Raw genomic sequence first — 27,923 nt, 5'->3', positions numbered from 1 at the left:
GGAAATCTGTTCTTAACTTTGAAAGTGTCCCTCATGCAAGAGGTAGAAGGTAGTTGTCTCATCCCTCCAGCTCCATCAGGGCAGATTTATGCTACACAGCATTTCAGAGGTTTTGTTCTTTTCTAGTCAGAAAACCTGCTAGATAAAATATACAGGTGAACTGTATCTGTCTTGTCTTTCTCAAGGTAAATTTCAGTGGTGAGCTCAGACAAGAAACTGCAAGTGAAAGATAATTGCATAAAAGCCCCAACATATTTATCATAATCAGAAACTGGCACAGAAATTTCAGCATGTAAGTGTATAACCATTACTGAAAATAACTATTCAGGTGATTAATAAGGAAGTTGCTTTAGGGAGCTTGGGTTTTTTTTCTGTATTTTTGGGACTTCAGATAAAAATACTCAGTAATTTACATAGCTGATATTATATGTTTAAAGAATAATGCAAACTACCGAGAAGGCTACTGAAGTTTGATACCCATCAATCTTTATTCATACTGGCCCGATTGCTTTTTAATAGAAACACCATGAAGCAGACACACACTGCCATCTTGTGAGCATCTCTAACATAGCTGCAGTTTGATTGCTGAGGAGAGGAAAACGTGATGCTTGGAGCAAGTAACTTACTACAGTACAAAACATATACAGACTTAAAAAATGCTGCACTGAATGCTTTGTCAATTGTATAATATATAATAGAGATACACAGAGCAAAGCTAAAGTATTTTATTAATAATTTATTGTCAGTAAGAAAGACTGGCTAATGGTAATTTTCAGTAAAAACCTTTACAAGACCATTGGATCACAAATATACAGACACTATAAAAACTGTGTCATGGTGGTTTTGGTTCTAAACTGGTATGTAGAGGGTCCCCAACACACTTTCCAAGATGGGAAAAGATGTTTACAGTTCTAAAATACAGCAACCCATTTAAGACATTTCCGTGTAGCTGACCCAGAAAAATACCAGACCTAACCTATGTACAACTGGAATTGTGTGAATATGGGTTTTTTTGTTTGGTTTTTTATTTTTGTTTTTTTTTTATAATGAAATGTCAAACATTAGTTTTCAGGGGAATACATAAAGTGATGCCCTGATTATAAGAAGTCAGGGTGCTAGATTTCAATGGCACACTAACACCACTAGTTTCAGTGGAAAACAAATTCACAAAATATCTACAAAATCTAGTTAAAACTATTAAAATCAAAACTGTACATAAAATTTACAAAAAGTAGAAGAAAATGAATTGCATTAGAGCTATATAAATATATGCAGCATGCTAACATGGAGAAGTGGTATGTGATTCTTCTTTAACATAGACAATGTAAGTACAAAAAAGATACTCAGAAATGGCACAGCCAATGGAAATCTGGGAACTACCCAATTACAGAGGTCAGGAAATGGAAATAGGCTGATTTAGTGAAATGAACTGCATGATCCAATGCTGCCATGCCAGTTTAGCTCACTGAAACAAAAGCATTCACCGTGGCTGGGGAAAAAGGAAAAAAAAAATTATAAAGCTCTTGAAAGTTGTTCTAGAATTGACAAAGTTTGTTAGAGTCCAGGCACTTTTGTTGAATGTGTCAGACTTCTGTATGTTGCTGGGAATCAAGTGGAGGAATTTTCACATCTTCAAAATGACCATCGTCTCCACTTTCATAGTCACTCATCATGACTTCAGACTCCATTTCACAGCACGCTGACACATCAGAGCATGAAGCTGTGGAAGCATACACAGACATGGAGATGTTGTCTACAGTGGGTGCTTCAAAGTCTCTATTGTACCCTAGTGTGTAAGGAGCATAAGGTTCTCTGTAACTGTTGTTGACACCACTGGTTGTGGTCTGAGGTTCTGACATGTCTGCAGGATAGTGATGGGGAAGGTACTGATTCAAGTTAAATCTCTGCCTGCTTCTTGCAGAAGAACCCAAGCTACCTACGGCTGGCATGTCTCTGGGTGGCTGTATTGACTCAAACTGGTCACTGTATTCTGGTGGCAATGGTGGAAGCTCATCAGGTGCAGGAAAATCCTCAGGTGGAGGTGGAAAATCACTTTCTATGTCATAACCACCAGGGTAATAGTCTGTATCAATGGCATTTGGATCCGTGAAAAGGGGAGCTGACTCCTCAACCACTTCATAATTTGGATACTCTTGGATACCTGGTAACTGAACGCTTGGCATCCAGTCTGATGTATCCCAGTGATAACCTGAAAAGTTAATTACAAAAAAAAAGTAGTATTAGTGTCTTTGTCTTCAACTCAGTTTGAACTGAGAAGTCAACACGTGTATTAAGACAAAGCAGTCACCGTGATTAGGACACTACTTGTTAATTAAGGAAAAGTTTGCCCTGGTTCCACAAAGACATTCAACACAACACAACTTGACATTATGCCATGCATTAGATATTCCATCATTCACATTTCAATTTTTACATTTTCTTAGACATCTCACCTAACATGGGAAGAGCTGTAGGTCACCTATGGCATGTGCTGTCACAGTACATAATGGTATAGAACTGTTCACATGATAGCAAAGCACCAACAGCCTCCCTGGTGCATCTAAATTCTTAATCAACTGTTGTTGAGTAATTACAATTAAGGTGGTAACAGCTGCCTATTTTTTTTGTGAGGATATATTTAGCATACAAAAAACATACTTTTTCTTTCTTAAAAGAAGCAATTTCTACTCGGTAAAGTATCCAGGCCATTTAAAGAGACTTTACCTCTTAACGGAGTTGTAAAGTTAATTCCACAAGATGCTGTTAGCTCTACACTAACTGCCACAACTATGACAAAAATTTTTGACTATTAGTAAAGACATTCCACATTCAAATACAAGACCAAAACTGGAAAAAACAAGCTTAATCATGCATAAGTGACCAAACTCGAGTCCCTCTTGCAAACTCTCCTTGGGTAACTGTGTATTGTTCTGCTTGAAATTAGATGTAAGCCTAAACTAATTTAAAAAAAAAAAATTTTTTTCTCTTCTAAATACCAAAAAGAATAATAGAGAACTGTAATATGGTGCACATATAGTAAGGAGTAATCACTGCAGACAAATAAATGCACAACAAGCAGCTGATAGTAAGTCTGGGTTAAAAACAAGTATTAACAGAAATATTTTGGTGAACATCAATGAACTGCATGCAGAAGTCACCTCTTGAATTGCTGAGGTCAGGAACAGCAAAAGTTTCTTTAGGTGGCAGAATGAGAAGAAAAAGGTAAAAACATACACAGTTAGAAATCAAATACTAGACTGATCTGAAGATAAACAATAACTGTCACTATGATGTTCATGCTGCTTTTGCCCGTTTTTACTAGGCAAAATATGCCACTTGGCAGTACTAGAATTGGTGTGTTTTGCTGTTGTGGTTTTTGGTTTTTTGGGTTTTTTTACCCTGGGCTCCTCCTTTCTTAGGCTTGAACTGCAGAGAAGCTGCTGACCTAATGTACAGCCCACCTAGGGCATAGCTGCAGATAGCAGAATCTGTAGTCTGAAGAAATCCTTTTATCATTTAGATTTAGGACTTCTGCTAAAAAGGCCAACAAGGCTTGGTCTGATTTTTTCCTTGCCTTGTTTCCCCCTCGTTTTCAATCCAGGGCTGCATCTATTAGGACTTAAGCTTTGAAGTATCTCATGCAGAGATGGGACCTCTTGCTTCAGTATCTGGCTTCCATACACACTGCACTGGGGGACCTGCCTCCCTTTGCACAGCAATCCCAACTACTCATGCTCAGCAGAGAGCTGTCCTGTAAACCTTTATAATTTATTGATAGTTTATCTCTTCTTGGAAGACTGGAGGGACAGAAGGTCACTCTTGGAGGGGGTTTCCATTTTTATTTACTTTTTTAGCTTGCCTAGCCCAGTCAAGAAAAATACTATCTACACTAAATGAGGTATGACCCCAGACTACTAAAGCATCTCTGGCCACATCTCCAGGAAAAGGTTCTGACCACTGCTCTACTTAAAAGACAACGTTCCTCATTTTTCTAGGGGAACAAGGTGCAAAACTAAAACCAGTAGGCAGAGTGTGGCCTTAAGATTTAAAGCACTGGGAATGGAGAGATCTTGGTCCTGTCCTCTGCTACTGAAGCAAAGAGCCTTTAACATAAAATAGAGAAATACAAATTAGAAGTTGATGTGTCCATCTTTCTAGGTGACAATCTGCTGGACTGGAGCTGTATTTCTTCTGACACTCAGCACTGTCAATTTGCATATAGCTACAACCTTTGCAGAGCAGTGCAGAGCATGGGGGCCTACACCTGTCCTAGAATGAGACTACCTAGAGTTCATGATTCCATGGTACCTGTTGGACAGAACCACTTAGTAAGACTTTAGGAAAAGTCCATCTGTCCCAGAACTTGACCTTGCTAAAGACTTGAGCAAAGAACTCTGCTGCTTGAATTGGGACCCTCCTGAGGGTGCTCCAAAGCAGAACCCTTTACCTAAGATGCTTTGAAAGAAGGAATGCTTTTTCCAAGTAGAAACTTTCAAGTGTTAAGAAGTATCTGAGGACAAGTTTAGTCTCTCTAGAAGTAATTGTGCAATGCATAAAATCATTGTTTTTGTCTTACACTGGAACCACCAAACAATACTTTCTCAATTTTGACTTGAGAACTACATTCCCCATTTTTAGTTTCTTCTGATTACATCTCAGAGAATATCTGAAAATATTACTAAATATTTCCCATAGAATATTTTGCCTCTTCTCATCTTATAATTTTCCCTTTCATAAGTATTGCTTATGACAAGTTTTTAGCACTGACTAAAACTATGGTCTATAGGTACACATTAAGGGAATATTCTAATGTAATTTTGTCTTTGCATTTACCTTTCTGTGTGTCTGCATACATTAGACAGGATGTACTTCAAATATCAAACCTAAGAGAATCTTTAGCTACTCTTAATCAGTTTTATGTTATTAAAATGGCTTTGTTTTAAGTAAGACTTAATATGGACCAGGAAACCTTGCTTTTCCATTAAGAAATAGGAAATATGTTATTTCAGAAATAATCTCTGCAAACTCATGGCCATGGAATGAATTACTTGCATAACACTGGAACTTTAAGGTTTTCAAAGTAAAATAAAACCACAGACATTTGTATAGTCACTGGCACCTTAATTAGTACTATAATTTTGTAAAGAATTATGTTTTCCAGAGTAGTCAGATCTTAAATGTCAGTAAAAAAAAAAATATCCATTGAAAATGTCTATTTTTGCCTCTTTCTTGTTTCAATACAGACTACACACACTCACAAATGTATGTGTTTGTGTATATATACACCCAAACATATCTTTAAGATATCTTACTGATGTAAGGCTGGGTAGTAAGTAACTATTTAAACTGTTAGGAATGTGTATGCCTATAGACCCCAAATGCATTCTAGAAATATATACATATATTTATTTTTTTTTCTGCTAAAGAAACAGATTGATATGAAGACCAGGGCAGTGAATACTTATATCAGGCTATTCCCATTCTGCTCAACTGGACAAGGTGTGGGTGGGAGAAGAAAAGGAAGCTGGGACTGCTGCTTTTTCATCTGCAGTAGTGAGTATTATTTCCTTTGATGCTGTCTCAATTCTGAGACCTTTAATGTGAATATTTTCAGAAGAGAACAAGGACCTACATATTTCATTTCTATACCAATCCTTTTTTTCCCCCCAAGAAATCACACACTGAAACCTGTCCACAGGGTAGCTACAGGATACACACGAAAATATGATCAGATGTACAATTTATATTCTTTGCTACAGCTTATCAGAAAGTCCAGATAAATAGTAGTTTTAAGTCATAACAGCTAGGACTAAATTACTAGAAAACAAACGTGCATTATTCTGCCAAAGCAGTAAATAAATAGTAAAACATGTATATACCTTCTTTTTCCACCGAGTCAACAACAGCATTGACAAGGTGTATTACAGTCACTATGGAAGCTTGTAAAAGGTACAAAAGGAGCATATTAAAACAAACCTATAGTTAGTATCACTTTAAAAAGCATACACATATACAAAAAACACTGTAAAATAGCAGTTCTTTACTAATTTATAAAGAAAGGTCACTGCTGTACGTATACATTTACTCTACCCAGAAAGCAGCTGCATGTAATATGTTAAATACATCTCTCAACCTGAATTTTATTCTTGATAAACATGGAAAAATATTTGCAACTGTTTCTATTCTACACAAGCACAAAACTGCTTTAGCTGTGTTATAATTTCTGAAATATGGCCTAAACACAACACTTGCACAATACTTCATCTAGATAGCAATAAATTAGGCAGCTCTAAAGGCTTTTGTTGCATGAATTAAAAAGTATGGCAATAGGCTTTTCTGTTTAGATTGTAAACTACATTTATCAACCCTCCCATGGAAGACCAATGGAAGAAATTTTCACCGTATTTTTATAGACTTCCCAAGATACTTTTGGAAGGGAGAAGGACTGAGGCAAGTAAGCACATGCAATTTGTTTGCATGGCTCAGGATTAAATTTCAAACTAATAAATTCAGAATCTACCAAAAAAGGATCAAAGAAACAGTATCTATGATGTAATAGCTATTTCTTTTTAAATGATGTATTAATGAGTAATCAATACATGACAAGAAATATGAGTAAGAACGTATGAAGTACATGGGATGGAGAGGAGGGGAGAACAACATGTACTGCACAATACTTAATACCACAGGAAAAAAAGCTCTAAGTTGGTATCAAGTTCACTGATAAAATGATGAGTACTGTAAGCATATCATTTTACTTTCACCAATCATTAACACTGTTTCTTCTCATGGTGTTCAGAATAAAGTACTCTACTTCACTGAGAAGCAGAACGTTCTTTATCTCTAAGCTGAAGAAATTTCCAATTCTTTTTTACTATTCAGAGACAAAAGCAGAAATTGGAGTAAGGAGTCAAAATACCTTGACTTAGTGAGTTAGGGTATGTGACAACTGTGGCTTTGTCCAATCAGTCTGAAATGTTTCTGCATACATAGATGCATTCATATCAACAGTAAAAGCATCTGTCATCACAATGGAAAAGTAAAAGGCTTCCAGTGAATAATAATAAAACCCACAAATGCTGATTATATTTTGATGGACTGGAGTTGTGATCAAAGTAGTTTTCTTTTTATATTGGCTTTTTTTCAATGTATGTAATATTTTTTTGATTAATTTTAATCATGGTGAAAGCCAAATATACTGTTGTACTAAACCAAAATTCCTTTCTTGTGCAGCTTCCTTCATTACTAAAGTAATCAAACTTACAAGCAGTCACTTAAACTCTGCTCTCACTCAGAACTGATCTGATCCATATGGGAGCTGAGGTCGCAGCAAGAAAAAGAGAAGGAAAGAAATGAAACTGTAACACCAGAAAGCTTCATTGAAAGCTGAATGTCAAAGTGAAAGTTATATTTGTGTAGAAGCCATTTCTTAAATTAACTGTTTCCTCAGATGAGGTGATAACTAATGATTTCCTAAAACAGTATCTCAAATTTGAACACTCTTTTAACATCTTTTGAACGCAAGGCTCTGAACACCTTGTGCTGCATTTTCACTGTTAATATTCCAAGAGCAGAATGAATAATTTTAAGGTAATTAACATGAGGTGTAAGATAAGCAAAATACCTTAAAAAATTAACATATCTGGGTATTAACATAAGTAAATTAGATATATTTAAGTCCTATTGATAGTGATATAGATGCAAAGACATAACAAATGAATGTAAGGGGAAGTTGAAAATGATTGTATTTTACATACCATTGTCATCACATGATTCAGACTGGAAGGAGCTGAGTGACTGGACCTCAGACATGCTTTCTCTGGCACTGTAAGGATGGGAATTCTTTTCATCCAGAGGCTTTTTCGAAAGGCAGGGGTCAAGATCTACTACTTTAGCTGAAAAAAAAAGTTTTGAGTGAGATGATTAATACATTTGAGATTAAAGAGATGATAAAATTTCAGGCTGAGATCTAGAAATTTTTACAAAACTAAGTAGATCATAAAACCTGAACATGCTCCAAACCCAGTAAAGTCATAATGCCTTTTGAACCCAACAGGCATAGACTGAGATTTTGCACTCATACTAAAATTGTACCTGCACGCACCTTAAACAGAAAAGTAATAAAATGTGAACCATTTCTTACTGTCATAGTCAAAATCCCAGCTGGGTTTCTGTATTGAATCGCTGTCTGAAGGAGAATTGGAAGGAGGTGGAGGTGGCAAATTTGGTGCCACACTGCAAACAGCTACAGCTTTTCGGTGACCATGCACAGAATCTGGGTTAAAAGTACTAAACTCTGGGTGCTCAGGGATAGCAGACCCCTCAAAAGAATTCCTGTCAAGGTTGTTCCTGGAGTCACTTGGAATGCTTGGAGTGTATGAAATGGGACGAACAGGGACCTGCGGTGGGATGTCAGAATAGATGTTTTTATTCAGTTTTGCATCAAAATAAGGTCTTTGCAAGAAAGCTGTTGTAGCTCCCAGTTGCTTGTCTTCAGGTTCTGGCTGGTGTTTCTTCTTTCTGTTCATCACTTTGCGGCAAACAACAAAAACCACAACTAACAAGAATATTCCTGCGATGAAAACAATAATCCCAATCACTTCAGCTAAGCTAATATTCCAAGATGTTGAAACATATTTGTTAAGAACAATGTCTGTGCAGTGTTTTCCTCCAAATCCACGGCTACAATTGCAGTGATATGAACCATAAGTATTCTCACAAAGGGCACCATTAAGACACGGGTTTTCTATGCATTCATCGACATCAGTCAGGCACCTACCAGAAACCAAGCAGAGAAATAATGTTACAGTACTGTACACTACTAGGCAATTTGCTGTTTTTAGAATGTTACAAATTTAAACCAGTTCGAACTGTTAACTTTTAAGTAAAGAATTCAGAATTCCACAATCAAACTGGGCATCACAGAAAGTACCGTTTTAAGCCCCAATAAGTACAAAATCTCACAGAAATGAGGGCATAGTTTGCCTCCTGGAGAGATGTAAGACTCAGCTCAGTTCCAGGCATAGAACATGATAATCAATATCTTTGTAACACAGTATACATCCAATGATTATACGATTATACTGTCACTAGGAAGTGTTTACCCAGTACAGACCAAACAGCTGTCTTTTATCCAAAAATCTATACAACTCACCACTTGTAAGACAAACAATAATCTCATCAAAACTATTTTAAGATACCTTTAAATATATAAGAGCTAGGAGCCACCTATGGAACTCTAAAAGATGTAGAACACTACTATGTACCTTTCTCCACGAAAGCCTGCTTCACACTCACAAACAGGTCCATCCAAACTGTCAATACACTTGCCACTGTTTTTACAAGGGTTGTCTTTGCAATATGGACCCAGCTGGCACCTGCAAAGGACAAAAAACAAAAAGAGGAGGAAAAAAAAAAAGCAGCATGAATTAATCTATTGCCTTACTGCAAGTGAGTACAGGGATTCAGGGCTCTAACAGAGGGGATGGCACTAACTAGTAGGTTTTGAACTCTAAGCTTTAAGTAGGAAACATAAAACAGAAAAAGTGTTACTTGTATAGTCTATTCTCTAATGGGTTCATTAGTACAATAAACTATCGAAACATACCTTTGGCCTGTGTACTGTCCTCGGCACTGGCAGATAAAATCATCACTGACAGGGATGCAAGTACCACCATAAAGGCAGGGGTTGGAAGCACATGGGTTGACACTTACTTCACAGTGAGTTCCCATAAACAAGGGTGCACACTTGCAATAGTAACCTGAAATCAAATACAGTTTTTTTGAAAGACACACATGTCTTTACTGATTTAAGATAAAGTCCTCCTTACCCACCTACCTGTTCTGAGAGAGGGAGAATGGGGAGTAAAATATTTATTGAAAGATGAAGGAAAGTCTAACCAGTAAGGTTCTTCTTGAATATGACTGAGGGATAATTTCTCTTACAAAACTCCATCTTGTCATTATGATTTCAGAATTTTTAAAGTAAGACTTTAAGCCAGGCATTTTAAGATTAAATCCCCACTTTGTCTGATGGGCTTTGTCTGCTTAAGGAATTGAGTCTAGAACATAAGCAGATACAGCCTTCCTGCCTGCCTAGCAACCAGTCCTCTACAGCTCCTGGGGAAATAAAATTCACAAAGTTGTTCTGTCCTTCAAGGCATGGAAGTGGCAAAGCAGTTTTGCAAACTAACAGCAGAAGAGGATAGCACAGCTTACCTCCATTTGACAGTGCATTGCAGATGCCTCCATTCTGACATGGGCTGCTTGAACAGCCTTCTGTGGTAGTCAGTAAGCATCCAGGTGCCACATCTACAGATTCTTCTATGTGTGCGTAATTCCGTGGCTTACTGTTTAGGGGCAGCTCTTGTCCATTAAGTACAATAGAATCCATACAGCCTCTGAAACCATTGCTAACTTGAGGACTTCTACCATGTCTTGTACCTTGTTGCCGAATATGACCACCAAAAAACACGTGATTATCTAGGTTTAGTGTCCTCAGTGTCCCAGGTGCAGTACCAGATGCAGTATGCACCCTGTCCAGAACAAGCCGTGCGTAGTTTCCATCCACTTCAAGGGATACTGAATGCCAGTGACCATCATTAATCTGAGTGCTCTGAACAGAGACAATCCCAGGTCCACTGCCACAATCAAATTTATATTGCAGCCTTCCATGGTGAATCTATGGAGGAAAGCCACATAATCATCAAATTTAAGAAGTACTGATACATACAAAAGTTAACATTTGCTGGAAAGACAGAATGATGGTGGTGTTCTTAAAAGCCAGTTTAATACCAATGTATTCCAGTCACAGCAACTGTGATTTATTCTTGTACAGCTTTTTCCTCTTGTAAAGAAGCCACAAATTATCATCAAAAGATTATAACATTTCAAGACCTTTCATGTGGTGTTTTACATGACTTTTTTCAGGAGGAACTTAAGAGTATACCAAACAAATAGGTGATTCACTGAATTAGTTTTTTTTTTTTTTTAAACCTTATTTTTAAAACATTAATGAAAACTAATTCCTTTTACACATTAAAAAAAATTCATGAAGGTTTGTTGCCTGGATGTACATAACACACCACTTTGAAGGTAATTCTCAGTTGTAACAGTCCTACAGCAATGACAGAATAATTTGAATTGGAAGGGACCTCTAAAGGTCATCCAGACCAACCCCATGGTATGATTCAATCTTTTAATATGGCATGAAAAATAGTAAGAAAATCGTAAGAGGAAGAGATAGGCACTAGGAGATTTTAATATACCTCTAAGATACTGTAGTCTGTTCCTCGAGCATACATAACAACTGCATGAGCAGAGTAAGTTCTAAGTCTCATTGTCAGCTTCATTTCCTCTTTGTTCTCATTCTCCATGAGGCGATATTTCACATAGCTGCTCCCAGTAAACGTCACAGCAGAACCAGCTGATGCTTAGGAATACAGAAAAGTATGAACTGTGTTAACACACGACTGGAATCAAATTTACATTTGGAAAGTAGTATGGTTTTAGGCAGAGACAATTTCAGAGAGAAGTTAAGCAGAGTTAATTTCTTACCAGGACACTGTCCAACTTTGCTGTCTTGGCAAACACAGGTGTATTTTCCTTCCTTGGGATCTCCTAAACATTCAGTACCTTCAGGGCACAGGCTTTCTTCACACACACTACTCACCAGGGGACATTTCCCTTCTGTAAAACAAAATACATTACTTCCCTTCTGTTGATGGTTATGGTATTTTGTGAAAAGAGAAACTTATGTACAGTAGCTAAGAGCAACCCAAATGATATTAGTAACTATCTGACAAGGAAGTGAACAGTATGAGACGTGACTGACACAAACACAGACTAGAAAAACGGTGTATGTAGTGGCTGGTGTTCAATAGTTATCTTGATTATTCAACCAATTCAATTGGTAAAATATGGAAAATGGTGTTGTGGCTTAAGTTTTAACACTACTATCACATAACATAAAACCCCACATGTAGACAGAAAATAGAATGGGTTGGGAAGAGCAGAAGAGTGTGTCCGTATTTGAGACAGAAGTGGAATGGTCTTCCAAGTTCTTACTTAAGATGTGGCAAGTTCACACAGCAATGTTAAGTCGTGATTTTAAAGAGCACTGTCGTTTTCTTCAGACATGAAGGCAAATAATCTGTATACTTACTTGTACCTTAATGAATACTCATTTCCCAGTTCAACCCTGTAATTCCCAGCCAAGTTTGGAAGCTGTGTGGGCTATTCCACTAAGCAAAACCCAGGAAGTATTCAGGTGCTTTGCAATAACTTACCTTCCTGCATAAAAGACGGAAAATGCCTGGCAAGCTCAGTTAGCCAAGAACAAAAAAGGGAGCTTTTTTCTTAAAATGGAAAATGAAGGTATAACTACATAAAAAGTCCCCTCCCATAAGCTTATATTATGTAAACTCTTAAAATGAGATAATGAGATAAGAAAGAATTACTCCTTGCTCTGAATAAAATAAGCTAAATGCTGCAGTGAAAGTTACAGAATACTCTTAAAAGTCTTGTCCTGCAACAAAACTTTCCCCTGTGGATTACGCTGTTCAACAGTCTTTTCACGGACAGTGTTTTCCTTACAGCTTTTCTTACCTTTACAAAGACAAACTGCTGTTCTGTGATGACGGGGAGTGACAAAGCTCAATCTGGCTGTGCTGTGGGTTGACATGATGTTCTCATCCACTGTTACTTTTTCTTCACAAAATTTCAAAGGACAATCTAGGCCCGCACAAAGCTTATGGAAAACATCAATTATCCGGACACCTAAAATCTCTTCAAGGTCAGGAACAGAAGAGTTTATCTTGTGCAGCCAAATTCTCATTGGGTGCTGAGAACTACCAGACCTTTCAATATTCAGAAGGACATCAAGATTTGAAGGAGGATCAGAGGGCTGCAAACTAACAATCTGGATGTCATTTCTCCTCACGCCCAAAATGTTTCTTAAAGCTCTCTGGAAATTGCGCCAGTAATCACCAATGAATTCTTCAGGGGCCAGGTTTGCAAAGCGTATTGCAATACTGTGATTTAGTAAATCCTGGGTGATTTGTCTGATATGTACAGTAATATCAGCTGCAGTTGTAAATTTTCCATCTGTAACAGAGACATTTAGGAGGTACTGTCCTACATCTAACTTTTTGTGTGCTATTAGTTTGCCACCAGTACTGGAAACGGAGAACAAGGATTCCATTTTGGAGTCCAGACTGTATGTCAAAGTATCATAAACATCTTGATCAGTAGCATGAATCTTTCCAATGACACCACCTGAATATTCTTTCCCAAAGGCTGTGACAAAGATTTCTAGAGGCAAAATTGCTGGAGAATAAATGCTTTCCTCAATAACTCTAAGATCAATGTAAGTCAAAGATGACAATGGGGGTTTTCCATTATCTGCCACCTAAAGAAAGATGAGGATAGAGTTAGATTTTTGCTTTATCTCAAATTCTACTGTAGATTTTTGTACTTTGTGTTCATTTACAAAAAACCAAAAAAATAAAGCAAAAAATACAACAACAAAAAAAGTTCCTACAGGAAAAAGCTCGACAAAAATTTCCTAACATGTCCTGACATAAAAGTTAACAATGAAAATCTACAAAGCTTATATAAGCAGGCAAACACAAACATATTTTACTTCTTCCAAGATTAAAAGTGCATAGTATTCTCAGTGTCTGGAAATGCTGGGAACCCACTAACACTTCTAGCAGATACAGAGGAAATGCCCAGTAGCTGACTTCAGACAGCAGATGGCGCTTGAAGACTTTTTATTTCAAACACGGTGACACAAACTTGAAATGACTCATGAGCCAGACATCTACAACATGCCTCAGTTATTAGGAGGTGGTCTTGTAGACAATCTAAATGCAGTATGACAAACTGTACTAGAAAAGGAAAACAACATATGTAGAATGTTGCAATTAATTATGCTATCTTTCATGATTTGTGATTATTGAAAAGAAACCCACCTGTAGTCCTATTTGTTTCAGACAATTAAAGTAATTCTCTTTAACAGAATCAGCCTAATTAAATTTCAGAGCCTTTTTAAACATCATGTTCCCTATCCTCCCATCTTTTCTCACAAAAGCATACACTGTTGTGGTAAAAAAAAAAAAAAAAAGTAGAAAATTGAGAAAAGAGAATTCCCTTGGGTTCACTTTCTTCTTTCTATTTCTCAGTTCTTGTTTTGGATCTATCTTTTCCCCAGAGCTCTTTCCCTATTACTGGTAGTGAGAATAAAGAAATGGGCAAAGACAACTCAGAGAGATGTGAAGGGACGGAGGGGACACAGAGAACTCAGAAGGAAGAAGATACCTTGCATTGTTCAAAGGATTTTACAATAATTTTACAATGACAACAGGTAGTTGGTACATTTTGAAGATCTATGCAAGAAACTCTTTTTGACTTGTTATGTTTATGTTTGTAGGATATGATTTTTTTTTGTATGAAAGCAAATTTAAGCTAAAGAGAACTCCAGGCACAAGGTGATCTGTGGATGTGCAGACAATTACAGCATTTTTAAAAGATACTGCATGATGTAGAACTACACATCTTCATCTGTTAACTCCAAAAGACAGGCATAGCTAGAAACTTGCCCTCTAGTTACCCAAACATAAATAACAAGAGAAAGAGAGAGAGCAAGTTAAAGTTGGCAAAGTTTTGTTTTGCCTAGATTTCTGCCTGGAAACAAGACAAGGCAGACAGTTTATAGCTACAGAAGAAATGCCCAAGGGAAACAAGAAAGGGCTTGAAACAAACAGGCAAGCGAAATTGTAACAAATGGACAGCAAGTAGGAAAGAAAAGCCTCAGGAGAAATGAATTTTCCAATAGTGCAGAAACTTAAAAATCTGCTGTGGTTTTAAACTGAAGACTTCAGTGTGGCACAAAGCCACATAGCTATGACTCATAGCTGAAGATTTCACACACTAATGCTGCGAGACATTTGTTAATGGATAATCTATTTCCTTTGGAGAGAGGGAAAGCAAATGTGAGTGGCATGCACATGTAGGTGGCAGTTGGGAAAAAAAAAATCCTTATTTCTCTTAAAAATGCAAAAGTAAAAAGAAAGGCTCTTTTGAGTAAAATTTTTTTGTGGTAGTGGGTGTGTGGGGTGTGTTTGGGAGGAGTTGTTTGTGGGGAGGATGCTGAGTTTTTTGTTTGGCTTTTTCATTTTGTTTTTCAAATGAGGTATGCCTGTAACATAGACAACCTTTGCTCAGCAATCCATTCAAAAAGCAACTAAGGTGAAAGCTGTCAATATTGAAAAGTATGCCAGTGAAGGTCAGTTAAAAAACAAAAGCAAGTATCAAGACCTCATACACAGCCATCAACTTGTGAGCTGCAAAATGAAAGTGTAGAAATTAAAGACAGCGTAAGCTTGAGAAGATTCCTTCCCTACTGCCTTTGAAAAATCTCTCCTAAATGAGCAAGGGACGAATATTTTTCCTCAACAGTCATGTATATTTTTGTGTCTACCACTGGAACCAAAGTCTTGTGATATGGAAACACTAGTTTTAGTTTAGATGCCTTCATACTATGTATAGTGACTCTCTATGGAGAATATAATAGCAATTTATATCACTGTATCTATTTTTAAAAAGCTATCATAGTGTACAATGACAAATGGCAATTAAAAGACAGAGATTATTTCCAGAATTTAGGCAGGGAACCTGGGAATCAATGATTAGACAGGTCCAAAATAGTGAGATTGGGTAGAAGAGCACAGAAAACATGCATTAGTACAGTCTGCTTTAATAATTTAAAAACTCTGAGAAGTCTTTGCTGCAAGTAAGTACATTTGTTTTGCTACTGGATGCCATTAAAATAGCACTTACTCATTCCCTAGAAAAAAGGAACTTTTCAAGTGCTGTGCTAATAAGAAGATAGCTCAAGTATTGACAGATAGTTTACAAGCATCCTACAGGCTAGGAAGCAGCTTGGAAATGGAAAAATTCCATGGTTCCAATCAGAGGAGGGTGTTAAGGCAGGGCTCTCACTCATCTTTTAAGGAAAGGTAGACAGATTAAGGATCTGCCAAAGGTTTAGGTAAATCATGAAATGTGACAATAACAATGTAATAGTTGGCACAGAACAGACACAACTGTTTATGCTTGCATTCATATGAGTATGTTTAAAAGTAAAATAGAAATTAGGTACCTCTTAGAGAAAATCTAAGTGAAACATGTGGATCTTGTATTACACCATCTGCACATACAGTAAACACATTGCTGATTCTTTTTCTCTAAACAAAACGGTGAGCTTGGGACACTGGTATAGAACTTGAAAATCTATTCAGTGAAGTGCAACTAAGGGCAGCACCACTGCTGGTTTGGCCTCACACAGCCTAAGAAGGCCAGAGACACCACTTGGGTACCTTGGGGGCTAAGTGTCTCACCATTAATTATTAGCAGATGACTACTGAGAAAAATGGGGTAATAGAAGAATGATGTATGTACCTTCCTGCCCCCTTTTTAATCTCAATTCTTAAGCCCCAAACTAAACTACATTTAAATGGATTCTTTATGTATGCTGGTTTTTACACCACTTGCTCTTGATGACACATTTTAGTGACTCAGCCATCATCTGTGGGATTTTTTTTTCTTTTCCAAAGAAAAGAGAGAGACTTTGTGTAAATATGATATGATTATTATCCCAACATGGGCAGAATTCAGAATACACTGAAGCTGAGTATGATTCTAAAATTCTGCAAACGCACATTTACTTAGAAATGGCAATATTATGTACGAGAATAATTTGCAGATTGAAAAATCTCATGTAAAAATATAGGTAAGAATTTTTCTTAAAACACAGATTTGGAAATGGAGTTTAAGAATTAAGACCATCTATTCTTAGCTTACTAATTTTGAGTCCCCTGCTCACAGCTGCTTATTTTATAACTGAATTAAAAAGGACTGGACTGGAAAGGACCATTTTTTAAAAAATGTTTTGAAATTTCTTACATTACACTACAAAAAAAAATTTTAGAGAATTTAGCTATGTTAATGTAATATGAATTTTTGGACTTTGTCTGGTCTTTTTGCACTATAGAAAATGCAGGGCCATTTTTCAGTTTTATGCAGTATTTTCCACTGCAAGATTCTGAGATCTCCAAGTACTGCAGTGCAAGATTCAATGCTACAACAAAGACCCACTGACCTGGTTTTACAAACTTAAAAATGGTGTTTTCAATTGCAATTGCAAAAAAGAATGTGGCAACTACAGAAAACTATTCCAGTACTGCCAAGATGTGCAACTCTGAGTATCCCTGTTCCCATCACATCAGTGTAGTCAAGTTCACAGCTTCAGTGACTGTTCCAGTTCACAGGGACTTCAGTCAAAGTGACAGTGGTGAGAGGAAGTCTGCAGACAGCAGTAGGCTCAAGGGACCTGTCCCCTGCTGGCATTTCCAGCATCCCACATGAAAGGCAAAGGGCTTGTCAAGACCACTCATCCAGCTAACACTGACTTACACTTTACCCTTACTGTGAGTTTATTTAAGCTTCCTGTTACACCTCTATAGATTGCCATGTAAACCAACACAGTGAAGATGTTTCCCCAAGGGAGGTGCCTAAATGACTGTTTGGCATGTCAGGATCTTGTGACAGAAACATAACAGGTAGGAAGGGAAACAGTGGTCTGGGTGGGAAAAATTAACTGGATACTTACAGTAATAATGCAAAACAGCAAGAGGTTGCATATCCTACCTTAACATGAAGTAAATAGTGATCTCTCACTTTGCGGTTCAGTGCAGCAGTTGTTGTCAGTACTCCCTGCTGGCTAATCTGAAAAGTGTTCTCTTCATTTCCACTCAGGATGGTGAAGAGAAAAGGAGGCCCATTATGAGAAGAATCCTTGTCTGTCACCACTAGCTGTAGCACACTAAATCCAACAGGCTTATTTTCCTATAAATGCAGAATAAAATTACATTGGTTTTGTTATCAGTAAAAATACATTGATTTATTTTTCACAAGAGAACAAAAATAATATCAAATTACCATCAAATTTGTTAATCAGTATATGATAAATCAGAATAACAATATTAAGGAAAAATACTACATTGAGAACAATGATGAAAATACTAAAAAGAGAAAGGCAGAACATTTTAAACTTTGTTTTCTTTTTTATTTAACTTGGTCTTATATTTTTAAAATGAGCTTAGTCTTGAAACTTTAAGTTTTTCACTTTGAGTCTGAAATAAGATTACTGTAGATTAATTGCCAAGTCATCAAAGACTTCCAAATTAGCTAAAATATCTGTGAAGAATAATCCAATGCCTTTGCTGGGAGGACTAGAAAAACACACTCCTCTATCTGACCCCATGTGTCTCAGATTAGTTTTCTGACCAAAACTGTGGCTTCTACAGCCATTGTCTGCTTAAAATATGAAAACCAGGTTTTAAAATTTGCATCATAAACCCTCTTCAAGTTTGCATCACATGGATGCTAGAGGTTTCACAGCCACTTTGCACTCTTTATCATGTATTTGATATACACACATCACCTTACCTAACACTAGTAACACCTCTCCCAGAATATCTACTCTACTGTATTGACCAGATTTTTATTATATTTTTAAATTACATTTAAATGCACAGTTGCAAAAACTCCTAACAAGTATACTCATTGTTCTTGCAAGAGTAACTCAATTACAGATACTGCAGCTGAAGCTTTTTTTTTCCCCTCCAGCAGAACAGACAAGGACCATAGTTTTAAAATACAAATATTTTACATATGGACATTTAAAGTAATTTGATTTTCATAATAGCTAAGTCCATTTGTCCAGATATATCCATCTCCAATATATCAGGAAATAAACACCAGCATTCTTAGGCAACTCCTCCAAGCTTTTCTCTGCTACCCTCAACAGGATGATTAATTAACTATAAAAAAAAAGGTCTTGCTTTTTCATTAAGGGAAACCTTACAGACACTGGCTATGTAGTCTACAGTTTTAGGTGATGTGTTAATTAACTTCATTTCCAGAAAGATTATAATTGGGGAAAGTAAAATACTGTTGAGACAACACAAACATTCAGATTTGTTACTCTGGAAGCACCAAAGATGCAGGGTATCTTGCATGCCTGCTCTGTATATGCTAGGTAGAGATGAATCACTTTGTCTTTTTCAGAAAACTACCTTTATGATTCTATGATTTACACATGTACATGCAGAGTACCTCTCTAAAGCAGAGGAGGTACTTTAGGATGGCACAGTGCACCAGATAACACTGGCTTATCCTCACTTATCTTTTGTAAAAGGCCAGGCACCAGCAACAGGAAAAGGACTCAAGGGATTGCGATCAGTACAAAAGGTCTTAATGCAATTCCTTTGTTCCCTTCCATTTATCTCTATTTGATTCAGGAAGACAAGGAGTACAGATGCAGCCTTTGCTATCTTTGCTTTACAAGAGAGTTTTCTAAGGCAAGTACATGCCAGTCACTTGAGAATCTGGACCAGTACTACCAAAGTAAGGTAGAATATCAGTAAAAGGATTGGAAGGTAGCAATATGAAATACTATTCCTGTTTCAACTGCTTCTGATCCAAAATGAGGCCAGTAGGAATTAAGTCTTGAACAATGTACCACAGTGCATAATACTAACTTCAGAATAATATGTACCTAAAGTATCTTCTTTTAAGCAGTAACTCAAAGATTTAAAAAAAATGTATTTTTTGTCTTTTAACCTGTCTGATGCTAGAAGTGTTATAAAAATAAATGGAATGTCTAACATACATACATACAAAGTAGCTGAAAAAAACCACACTCAACTTCCAACCTAAGTTTCTAAATAGAGTGCACAACATGAATTCTGTAAGCTTTAACACTTACTCAGGTAAGCAGTCTCACTGACAACCTCAAATGATTTAAAACACAGAAAAAAACCCTGAAGCATTACGTTTATCATATCTTGCAGAAATTTTCAAGTCACAAATTAACACTAATAACATTACTGATTTGACTACTTCATTATCTGTAGTTACCTGGATAATAACACTATAGTTTCCTTTTGAGAATACTGGAGGATTGTCATTTACATCAGAAACATCAATATTAACTGTGGTTGTATTATGTCTCAATGGGTTTCCATTATCTGAAGCTTGAACTGTCAAGGTATATCCTGAAATCTAAAAAATAAAAAACATTAACAAAAGAGCAAAAGGGTTATAAGCTCAGCTTGCTTTTTGAGGATGAAACATTTTTGTGCCTGCCCTCAATAGACATTGCCTTCATAAACTTAATCCTTTCTTTTCCCACCACTGATGTTCCCCACCCCAAAAAGCATGGACATAAATAGACACTTTCAGGTTGATAGAACTGTATGATTTTGGAACACTTGAAATGGTAATTTACAAATACAATTTAACAAAATAAATGTATTCTTCCATTAGTATAGCTAAATTAATACCAACTGACCAAAACCATAAAAAACTTACCTTTTCTCTGTCTAAAAGTTTAGTCACTTTTATTTCACCCCTGGTAGGGTCAATTGTAAAAGGATTTCCCTGATTGCCATCTACAATTGCATAGTGAATGCGGTTGTTTGAAGGTCCATCAGCATCATCTGCCATAACCTAAGGGACAGTACACGCTCATTTAAAACAGGTCACAATAGACTCTATCACCTTTCAGATAAATTAACCCTGATGATGAGCACAGCTGGTCTGATCTAACACATTTCTTTGTTCTCAGGAGAACTGTCACCCAAACAGAACAAACCAACATTCCTTCATTTACTGAATTTCTTCTGAAGATTAAGTCATGTTCTGAGAAGCAGAACCCAATTACATCACACAACGTCACCTATTTTCCTACGGATTTAAGTCCCTGGCTCTGAAACTCTTTCAAAACATACTGTATATTCACTCAGTGGCAAACTGATCTATTAACACGTCCATCGTCAATTCAGTATTTGTTCCTTCAAGACTAAAAGCATGATTGACATGACAGAGGATTTCAAAGGAAAAACCCCACAATACGTACTGTAATGACCGACTGTTCAAGCACAGCATCTTCACTGATCACTGCAGTGTAAGTGTCTTGGCTGAACACTGGACTGTTGTCATTGATATCTGTTACATTAATATTCACTGTTACCACATCACTTAATGAAGGGGTCCCTCCATCTGTGGCTTCCACTGTCAAGTAGTACTCATGAGAACTTTCATAATCCAAACTCTCAATGATAAAAATGGCTCCTAGGCAAGGAAGAAAATACATCAAAAAACTTAAAATCTAGCATTACTGTAGCATATCCCAACTTTTGGCTTGGGTCTGACAAATACTCAGCTTCTTCAGGCCTGGATTTGTCATGGTAAAGCTGGAGCTACACAGTGAAATGATCAGGGTTTACACACGAAGGTAAAAATGTAGCAAGTTTCTGCCATTACCACAAAAGACACACACTTTACAACCACCTGGCTCACATTTTTTCATTAAAAAAGTAAAATAAAAATTGTGTTTAGAAAATGTTCTTAATTTTGAATTGAAATTAACAAAAAAATTAAAATTACCTTTGACATTACTTCCCTTGCTACCAGCATTAATGTCAGGCATCAAGTATACAGAGGTAGTAGCAGAACTCTCTGAGCATGAATTTTGATTGATAGGAATATTCAGGTTCTGTTAAAAGTCTGACTTTTTAACCAGATAGTTAAGATAGTGCAGTCTCTATCACACACACTGATATGCTGCTGGAAGAGTGTTTCCTGGAACCTTTTTGCTCCTTTCAAATATGTGAGTAAGTTAAACAGGCAGAGAAATTCTATACCACAGTACCACTGTGCACACTGGAAAAAGCAGCTGGAAGAATTATAATTTCATTCAGACTGATACAATTAACTACTATTAACTTCTGGGTAGAAACATTGTTTTAGAAACTCAAACTTTATCAGAAATTAATTTTAGGAAAAGAATTATGTAAGAAAATAAACAAGAATTGAGTGGTATATTGATTTTTAACAAGGAGTTGTCCTTAATAGTAAAAAATTCTCCACAAAACCTACATGCTTCACGAGACTAAATCTGACCAACACGTAAGTCTAAACTCTTCACTGTCATGCTGGATACATGAACAGAATATTTCAACTTTAATGCCATATCAAACTCCTCTACAATTACTGTCTTTGTGGACCAGTGACAAGTTTCCCCAATTAATTTAATTTCTGAACTTTCTTTTACCAAATCTGGCCACTCATGATTACACAGCTTTTATGAAAAAACTATTATGCTTCTATCATTACAGAACCATGTCATTCCACCCACTCTGTCCCCAGGGCAAGGAATATTCCAGCTAGGAAACTCTTACTCTTGCCAACTAAATGAACCTAACCCAAGTAACAATAAAAACCAGTGACAAGTAAGTACCTAATCCTACATTCTGCTGCACTCCTCTAGTAGGCATTCTGGCAAAATGGGTGAACAGACAGTAGCACTGGCTTTACGGCCAGGATGATGCATGTAGATTACACATAACCTATTTGGTTGAATTTGGTTCTGTAGAACAGAGTTTGGCACTGTGCTTTGTTAGCCTAATGTATACTCACAGTTGTAATCTGTTACCTGTTGTTGAATCGATGCTGAATTTTCCATGTTCGTTCCCACTGAGTATTGAGTATGTGATTTCAGCATTGGCTTCAATGTCCCTGCTTGCAGCATAGATCTGGAGAACTTCAGTTCCTACCAAAATGTCCTCTGATACACTTGCACTATACTCCCTATGCTCAAATACAGGTGGATTATCATTTATATCCAAAACAGAAACTACAAGACTACTTGTTGAAGACAGTCTTCTAGGTAAACCTTCGTCTGTAGCTTTCACAGTTAGAGTGTACACTGCTTGTAATTCCCGATCCAAAGGCTTCTCCAACTGAACGATTCCAGAGAATTCATCAATAGAGAACTGGCCCTCTGCAGAGTTCACCAGTGAATAATGGATTTTACGGTTTGTCCCTGCATTTTGAAAACAATTGCAGAGTATGAAGCAGCTTTTAAAATGCACCAACATGGTAACAGATCTGATAGCTATCAAAATAACACATGCATGCTAACTATTATCATTCATGCTAAAGTACATTTCAGCAAGACTTTAAGGCTCTTCTGAAAGGCAGAATGGTTTCCAGAAAGATGTAATCTGATTTTAAAAATTAAGCTAACATGTCGTTGCACCAATTTTCTACCATACAAAAACCACGTAGCCTGGTTCTGCTTCAGTCAGAGTACTAGCTAATAGGAAAAGATTAGTAATATAAATCTAATTATAACTTTAGAACAAGAGCATCTGTGTAGCAGGCTTAAAAATAACACAGGAGGATAGGAGAGAGTAATGTTGCATCAAATAACTGGACTCAATTCCAGTAATCTTATTTAAGAACCATGTCCCACAATTAATAGGAACATAATTTCTGGCAACATTTCGGAATAAAACACAAACTAACAAGCAAGCAACAAAAAAAGAACCCCAACCCAACCCAACCCAACCAACCCATCCAACCAAACAAAACAAAACAAAACAAAACCAGCAAAAACTGCACAGGTTTTTGGGCCAAGAATTTTGCTCCTACTGAGCCTCAAAGACTACTGAAGTGTGAAGATACCTGCCTCTTATCTTAAAATTCAGAACCAAGCTTTACCACAGCACAAAGCAGGTTGCTCATTTCGCAGAATTGAGGCAACTATTAATTAATATTATGTGACTAATAAACTAATGATATATGGAAATCAAACATCTGAAGAAAGAGCTTATGCTGTTGTATTTCTTACAAAGCATAAGAGGAAAATCTAGTGGCATTTTCAGTTCATGTTCACTTAAATACCTGTAACTACACAGTGAAGATAGAGGCAGCAAAAAATCTTAACAGGGTAGCATATATAGAAAGCTACAATTGACCAGGTCTCTTTTTATCATATGACCATCAATAGGTAGCCTGAGGAACATATATTCAAATAATCTATGAATGAACATTTATATGAACAGATATCGCTCGGTATTTCTTTTACTTACACCAGGAGCAGAAGGATGAATGTATCCTGTCATAACATTAATAGCTTATCACACTAGAAACATCCTACATTTTATCTCTCTCCCCCCCCTCTTTTTTGCAGACATAAAATGGACTCACACATGGCAGTCAGGTGTTACATGATTTAGTAGACCTAAACATATCTTTGAGGAGTTTAATCCTGGGAAGTATTGAACATCTGTCAGTTCCACTAGAAGACTTAACACCTCTCAGGGTAAGACTAAACAAACATTACTGCAACTTTGAGACCATGAAAAAAGTATCAGTCAAAGAATGCATACCTGCATCTGCATCTGTTGCCTGCACTCTTGTCAAAAGGGTTTTAGGCTCAGTGTTTTCAAATACTGTAATGGAGTAAGGATCAGCTGTAAACTCTGGGGCATTATCATTCACATCTTCCAGAGTCAAAATAATATTAGCTTGGCAGAATCTTCCTCCTCCATCTGTGGCTTTCACTAGAAGATAATAAACTGCTTGCTGCTCGCGGTCAAGGGGCATTAATGTTTTCAGTTCACCTACAAGAAGAGTAACATATGTAAGTCAATGAAAGCTGCAAGACTCAAGTATTTCTAACCCATTTTCCTCTAAAGTATCTATACTAAAAATCTAAACAATGTTCTTTTTGAGGATTAATTTAATCAGTTGCTAAGTCAACTGCTGTACTGCACTAATGAGCTCCACTTTGGGCAAAGAGTGTCAGTGTCCTGCATTTTCAGTTTTAGCATACCAAATACTAAAGCCCTTGGCCTTTTTTTCAAGTGCCTCTGAAACAGAAATTAGCTTACAACTATGTGACTGTGCACACAGAGAAAAAATGTGTATACATGGACTAATTCATGCGATTCAGTGTAAAGAAGTTTAAAATACTAGAACTCTGGCTCTTAACAAGATGCAAAGTGAAATCCACGTATGGTTTTGCTGGGCTATTTAATTATGTTCTTCCCGCAACTACTGAGCTGACTCTCCTAGCATTCAATGAGCAGATAGAACTATTCACACTATCAACTTGCTGCTACAGACAAGCCTCTAAAAGTCTAACACACACTTTCTTTCCAGCATGACATAAAACACTATGATAGTCACATGTATACCAATTGTCTCCTTTTAACCACTACAGAAACATATTTTGAGATACTGTTTATGAGTATTCTAGCATTACCAGTTCTGAATTTATGTAATGACATGCAAGCACAGCACACAGGTGACTCTAAAAGTCAAAAAACCCTATGATGTAAGATTGTTCTCACTTATTTTGCTACTGAAGCATTCTGATCTCTTCCTCCATATTTTCACTGTATCTTTGTATTTATCTTATTTAATTTTTCTATATTGCTTCCTACTGCCTTCCTACTGCTTCTCTGCCTCAGCCTGCACAGCACAGGATTTTGGCATTAGTCTTCACCTATTATAATCTGGAAAACATGAATGCAATGAAAACCAAAGTCAAGCAAGTTAAAAGTTCATCTCATTTATACAATGCTGCCAGGAACAGCATTTCGGTGTTTTCTATGGAAAGGAAATTTGTTGCTCAATCTAACCTCATCCCAATTAATATGGCAAACCAAATGATGGCAAAGAGAATGCGAATGAAGACATTTTTAGCTTGTAACTATTACTGCTACTACTGCAATGAATATAAGTACAAAATTTATGCCATACTTTTACTCTAGTCAGTTCAGCTTGGAAGTTTCTGGCTTATCCTCTTTGTTCTTTAGTTCCTCACATATAGTAACACTTGCTTTTCCTCTGACATTTATTCCACATAATTGTTAGTACTTGTGCAGTAGAAACTCACATTTTAAACAGTTATATAAAACACTAACTCTTATTGAAAAGCTTAAATTAGTGACACTAATTTAATATGTTGATGTAATGACTGGTACTTTGTATAAAGTATTATTACCTGTGTCAGGAGTGAGCCTGAATTTTTCTGCTCCTGTGCCATGCAGTGTATAAGTAATTTCTGCATTGGAACGAATATCTGCATCCGTAGCAGACACCTGCATTATCAGTTTGCCAGGAAGGGCGTCCTCAGGAACAGAGTCAGTGTACAAAGCCTGCAAGATTTTAAAGTTACATTGACAGACTAACCATGTGAAGTAAGAAGAGCTTGGAAAGAGGAGTAGAAGGAATAACAGATGAGAGAATATCCTGTTTGGATGGTCTGTAACATACAAAGTGAACCAGAAGGTGAAATACCTGACAGTAAAAGAATTCATGATTTTCTAATGAATTACCTCACATTTATTAGATTACTCAGAAAGGTGATTAATACTGTAACCATAGGGACTGTTAAGTACCACTGCATAACTGAGAACTATAAAAACTTGTAACTGATAAATAAACTCATTCCAAAAATAGAAGTTCTAAATTTTTGGTAATTGCATTTTTCCCACCTTCGGTAAATTATCTTTTCTAGGTCTGGTTCAGTCTTGAAGAAATTCATACCTGTCTTTTTTGTAATTGTATAAAATAAAAGCTTTCAGTTTTGGTAAAAAACACCCAGGATTTAAAGGTACTAAGCACTCTTACAGCTCATCCATATCAGGGATGTGCATTAAATTAGAAGGATTAAGCCTTACAACAAAATAAAATACACAGATGTACCAGTCTGTATATAACTGCAATCATGTATACACATGATTCTTCCCATACCAAGGGAAAAAAACCCAAACCCAATTTGCAGGGTCCATCTTTCTATTATTTTTTCCATTCTTTACTTTCCATGTCCATTTTTGCAATGAAGTAGATGGCTTTGTAACAAGAAACATTTCTGGATTACAGATCGTTAATGCTGTTGGATCAAGAACTTTAGGATAATATTCCAGTCTTTTCAACTCTTAACATGGGAAATGCACAAATACATCAACTGAGTGATGGTATGCAACCTTCTTTGAGACTTTGCTTCCTCCAGAAAACAAAGCATTTGGAATATCATGGCTGCAGCTTAAAACAATTCCTTTTGGAAAAGTATGCAGTAACATAGGAGAAATGTACTGGAATTATCCTCATACTCTTCAAATACCCTGAGTGTTCAAATTACATGACTCAATTGGGTTTTTTATTATTTAAGAAATCCGTCCATGAAATTACTTTTCTTTGACAGCATTCTATTTTAATAGTCCAAATTTCTGTTAGTAAAGTAAAAGGAATTCCTGTTCGTCAGTTTCCTGAGATGCAATTTCAGGGGAAGTTTATATTTTATGTATTGAAGCAGCTGAACACTAAAGACACAAGACTGTGCCTACCTTTTCACAGATAGGGCTGTTATCATTAGCATCAAGGACTTTAACCTCCACCACAGCTTTAGTTGCAAAGGTGCCATCAGTAGATGTAATATTTAGAAGGTAATTATCCTTTTCTTCCCTGTCCAGAGGCTTTTTGACATAGACCTTCCATTCATTCTGTATATTTTCAATAGCAAACTGTCCCAAGGGATCACCTCCTGAAATATGAAAAGATACATTTAGTTAAAGATGAGAGATTGCTCTATCAAAATTAAGTTATAGCTAAAGAGAAAAAAAACCAAATGCAAATAAGCAGCCACTCTCTGTGACTTTATAGGAAAACAGCTTAATTTTCCAGCTAGAAATTGTCAGTAGATGCTCGTATGACAAGTTTAACTGCAAACAAAAGTCAATAAAAATCAATTAGAAATTAATGCAGCATTATATATAACATCATACCAAGACATACGCTAAATAACAAATGCCAATAAAATATTCCACTGGAAATTAGTACTCTATTATTTTGTGAACTTTCCTTAATTTGTTTTTTAACTACATCACTAATTTCAGTGTATTTTTAAATAAAATTTGATTTATAAATAAACAACAAATGTAGGAAAGCACATTAAGCCAGGCAAATGTGAAATGGGAAGCAAAAGACCCGTTTTCTAAAAT

The 27,923-nt window shown here is 36.5% G+C and overlaps 1 protein-coding gene across 7 annotated transcripts in view; it reads right to left on the bottom strand.

Annotated features, from left to right (window-relative positions):
* Positions 1–728: 728 nt before the first annotated feature.
* FAT1 (FAT atypical cadherin 1) overlaps positions 729–27,923 on the bottom strand; it is a 105,874-nt gene continuing 78,679 nt past the window's right edge. For 6 of the 7 annotated variants that reach the window (XM_030450331.1, XM_030450332.1, XM_030450334.1 and 3 more), the window contains 17 exons: positions 27,270–27,466; positions 25,925–26,078; positions 24,303–24,536; positions 22,562–22,951; positions 20,984–21,198; positions 20,437–20,574; positions 19,984–20,127; positions 17,710–17,907; positions 12,607–13,408; positions 11,557–11,688; positions 11,268–11,431; positions 10,219–10,681; positions 9,608–9,761; positions 9,267–9,377; positions 8,144–8,775; positions 7,758–7,895; positions 729–2,209 (listed from right to left, as the gene is read on the bottom strand). In XM_030450331.1, coding sequence (XP_030306191.1) covers positions 1,584–2,209; positions 7,758–7,895; positions 8,144–8,775; positions 9,267–9,377; positions 9,608–9,761; positions 10,219–10,681; positions 11,268–11,431; positions 11,557–11,688; positions 12,607–13,408; positions 17,710–17,907; positions 19,984–20,127; positions 20,437–20,574; positions 20,984–21,198; positions 22,562–22,951; positions 24,303–24,536; positions 25,925–26,078; positions 27,270–27,466 — 4,892 coding nt within the window. In that variant the 3' untranslated portion in view covers positions 729–1,583. Of the gene's footprint in view, positions 2,210–3,158; positions 3,195–5,879; positions 5,940–7,757; positions 7,896–8,143; positions 8,776–9,266; positions 9,378–9,607; positions 9,762–10,218; positions 10,682–11,267; positions 11,432–11,556; positions 11,689–12,606; positions 13,409–17,709; positions 17,908–19,983; positions 20,128–20,436; positions 20,575–20,983; positions 21,199–22,561; positions 22,952–24,302; positions 24,537–25,924; positions 26,079–27,269; positions 27,467–27,923 lie in introns of all 7 variants that reach the window. The other variant, XM_030450336.1, reaches the window with a different exon arrangement.

This window comes from Calypte anna, chromosome 4A (genome assembly GCF_003957555.1).
Source record: "Calypte anna isolate BGI_N300 chromosome 4A, bCalAnn1_v1.p, whole genome shotgun sequence".
Classification (NCBI taxonomy): domain Eukaryota; kingdom Metazoa; phylum Chordata; class Aves; order Apodiformes; family Trochilidae; genus Calypte; species Calypte anna.
Note: the sequence above shows the minus strand (reverse complement) of the source record. Positions and strands in the feature narration are given on the sequence as shown.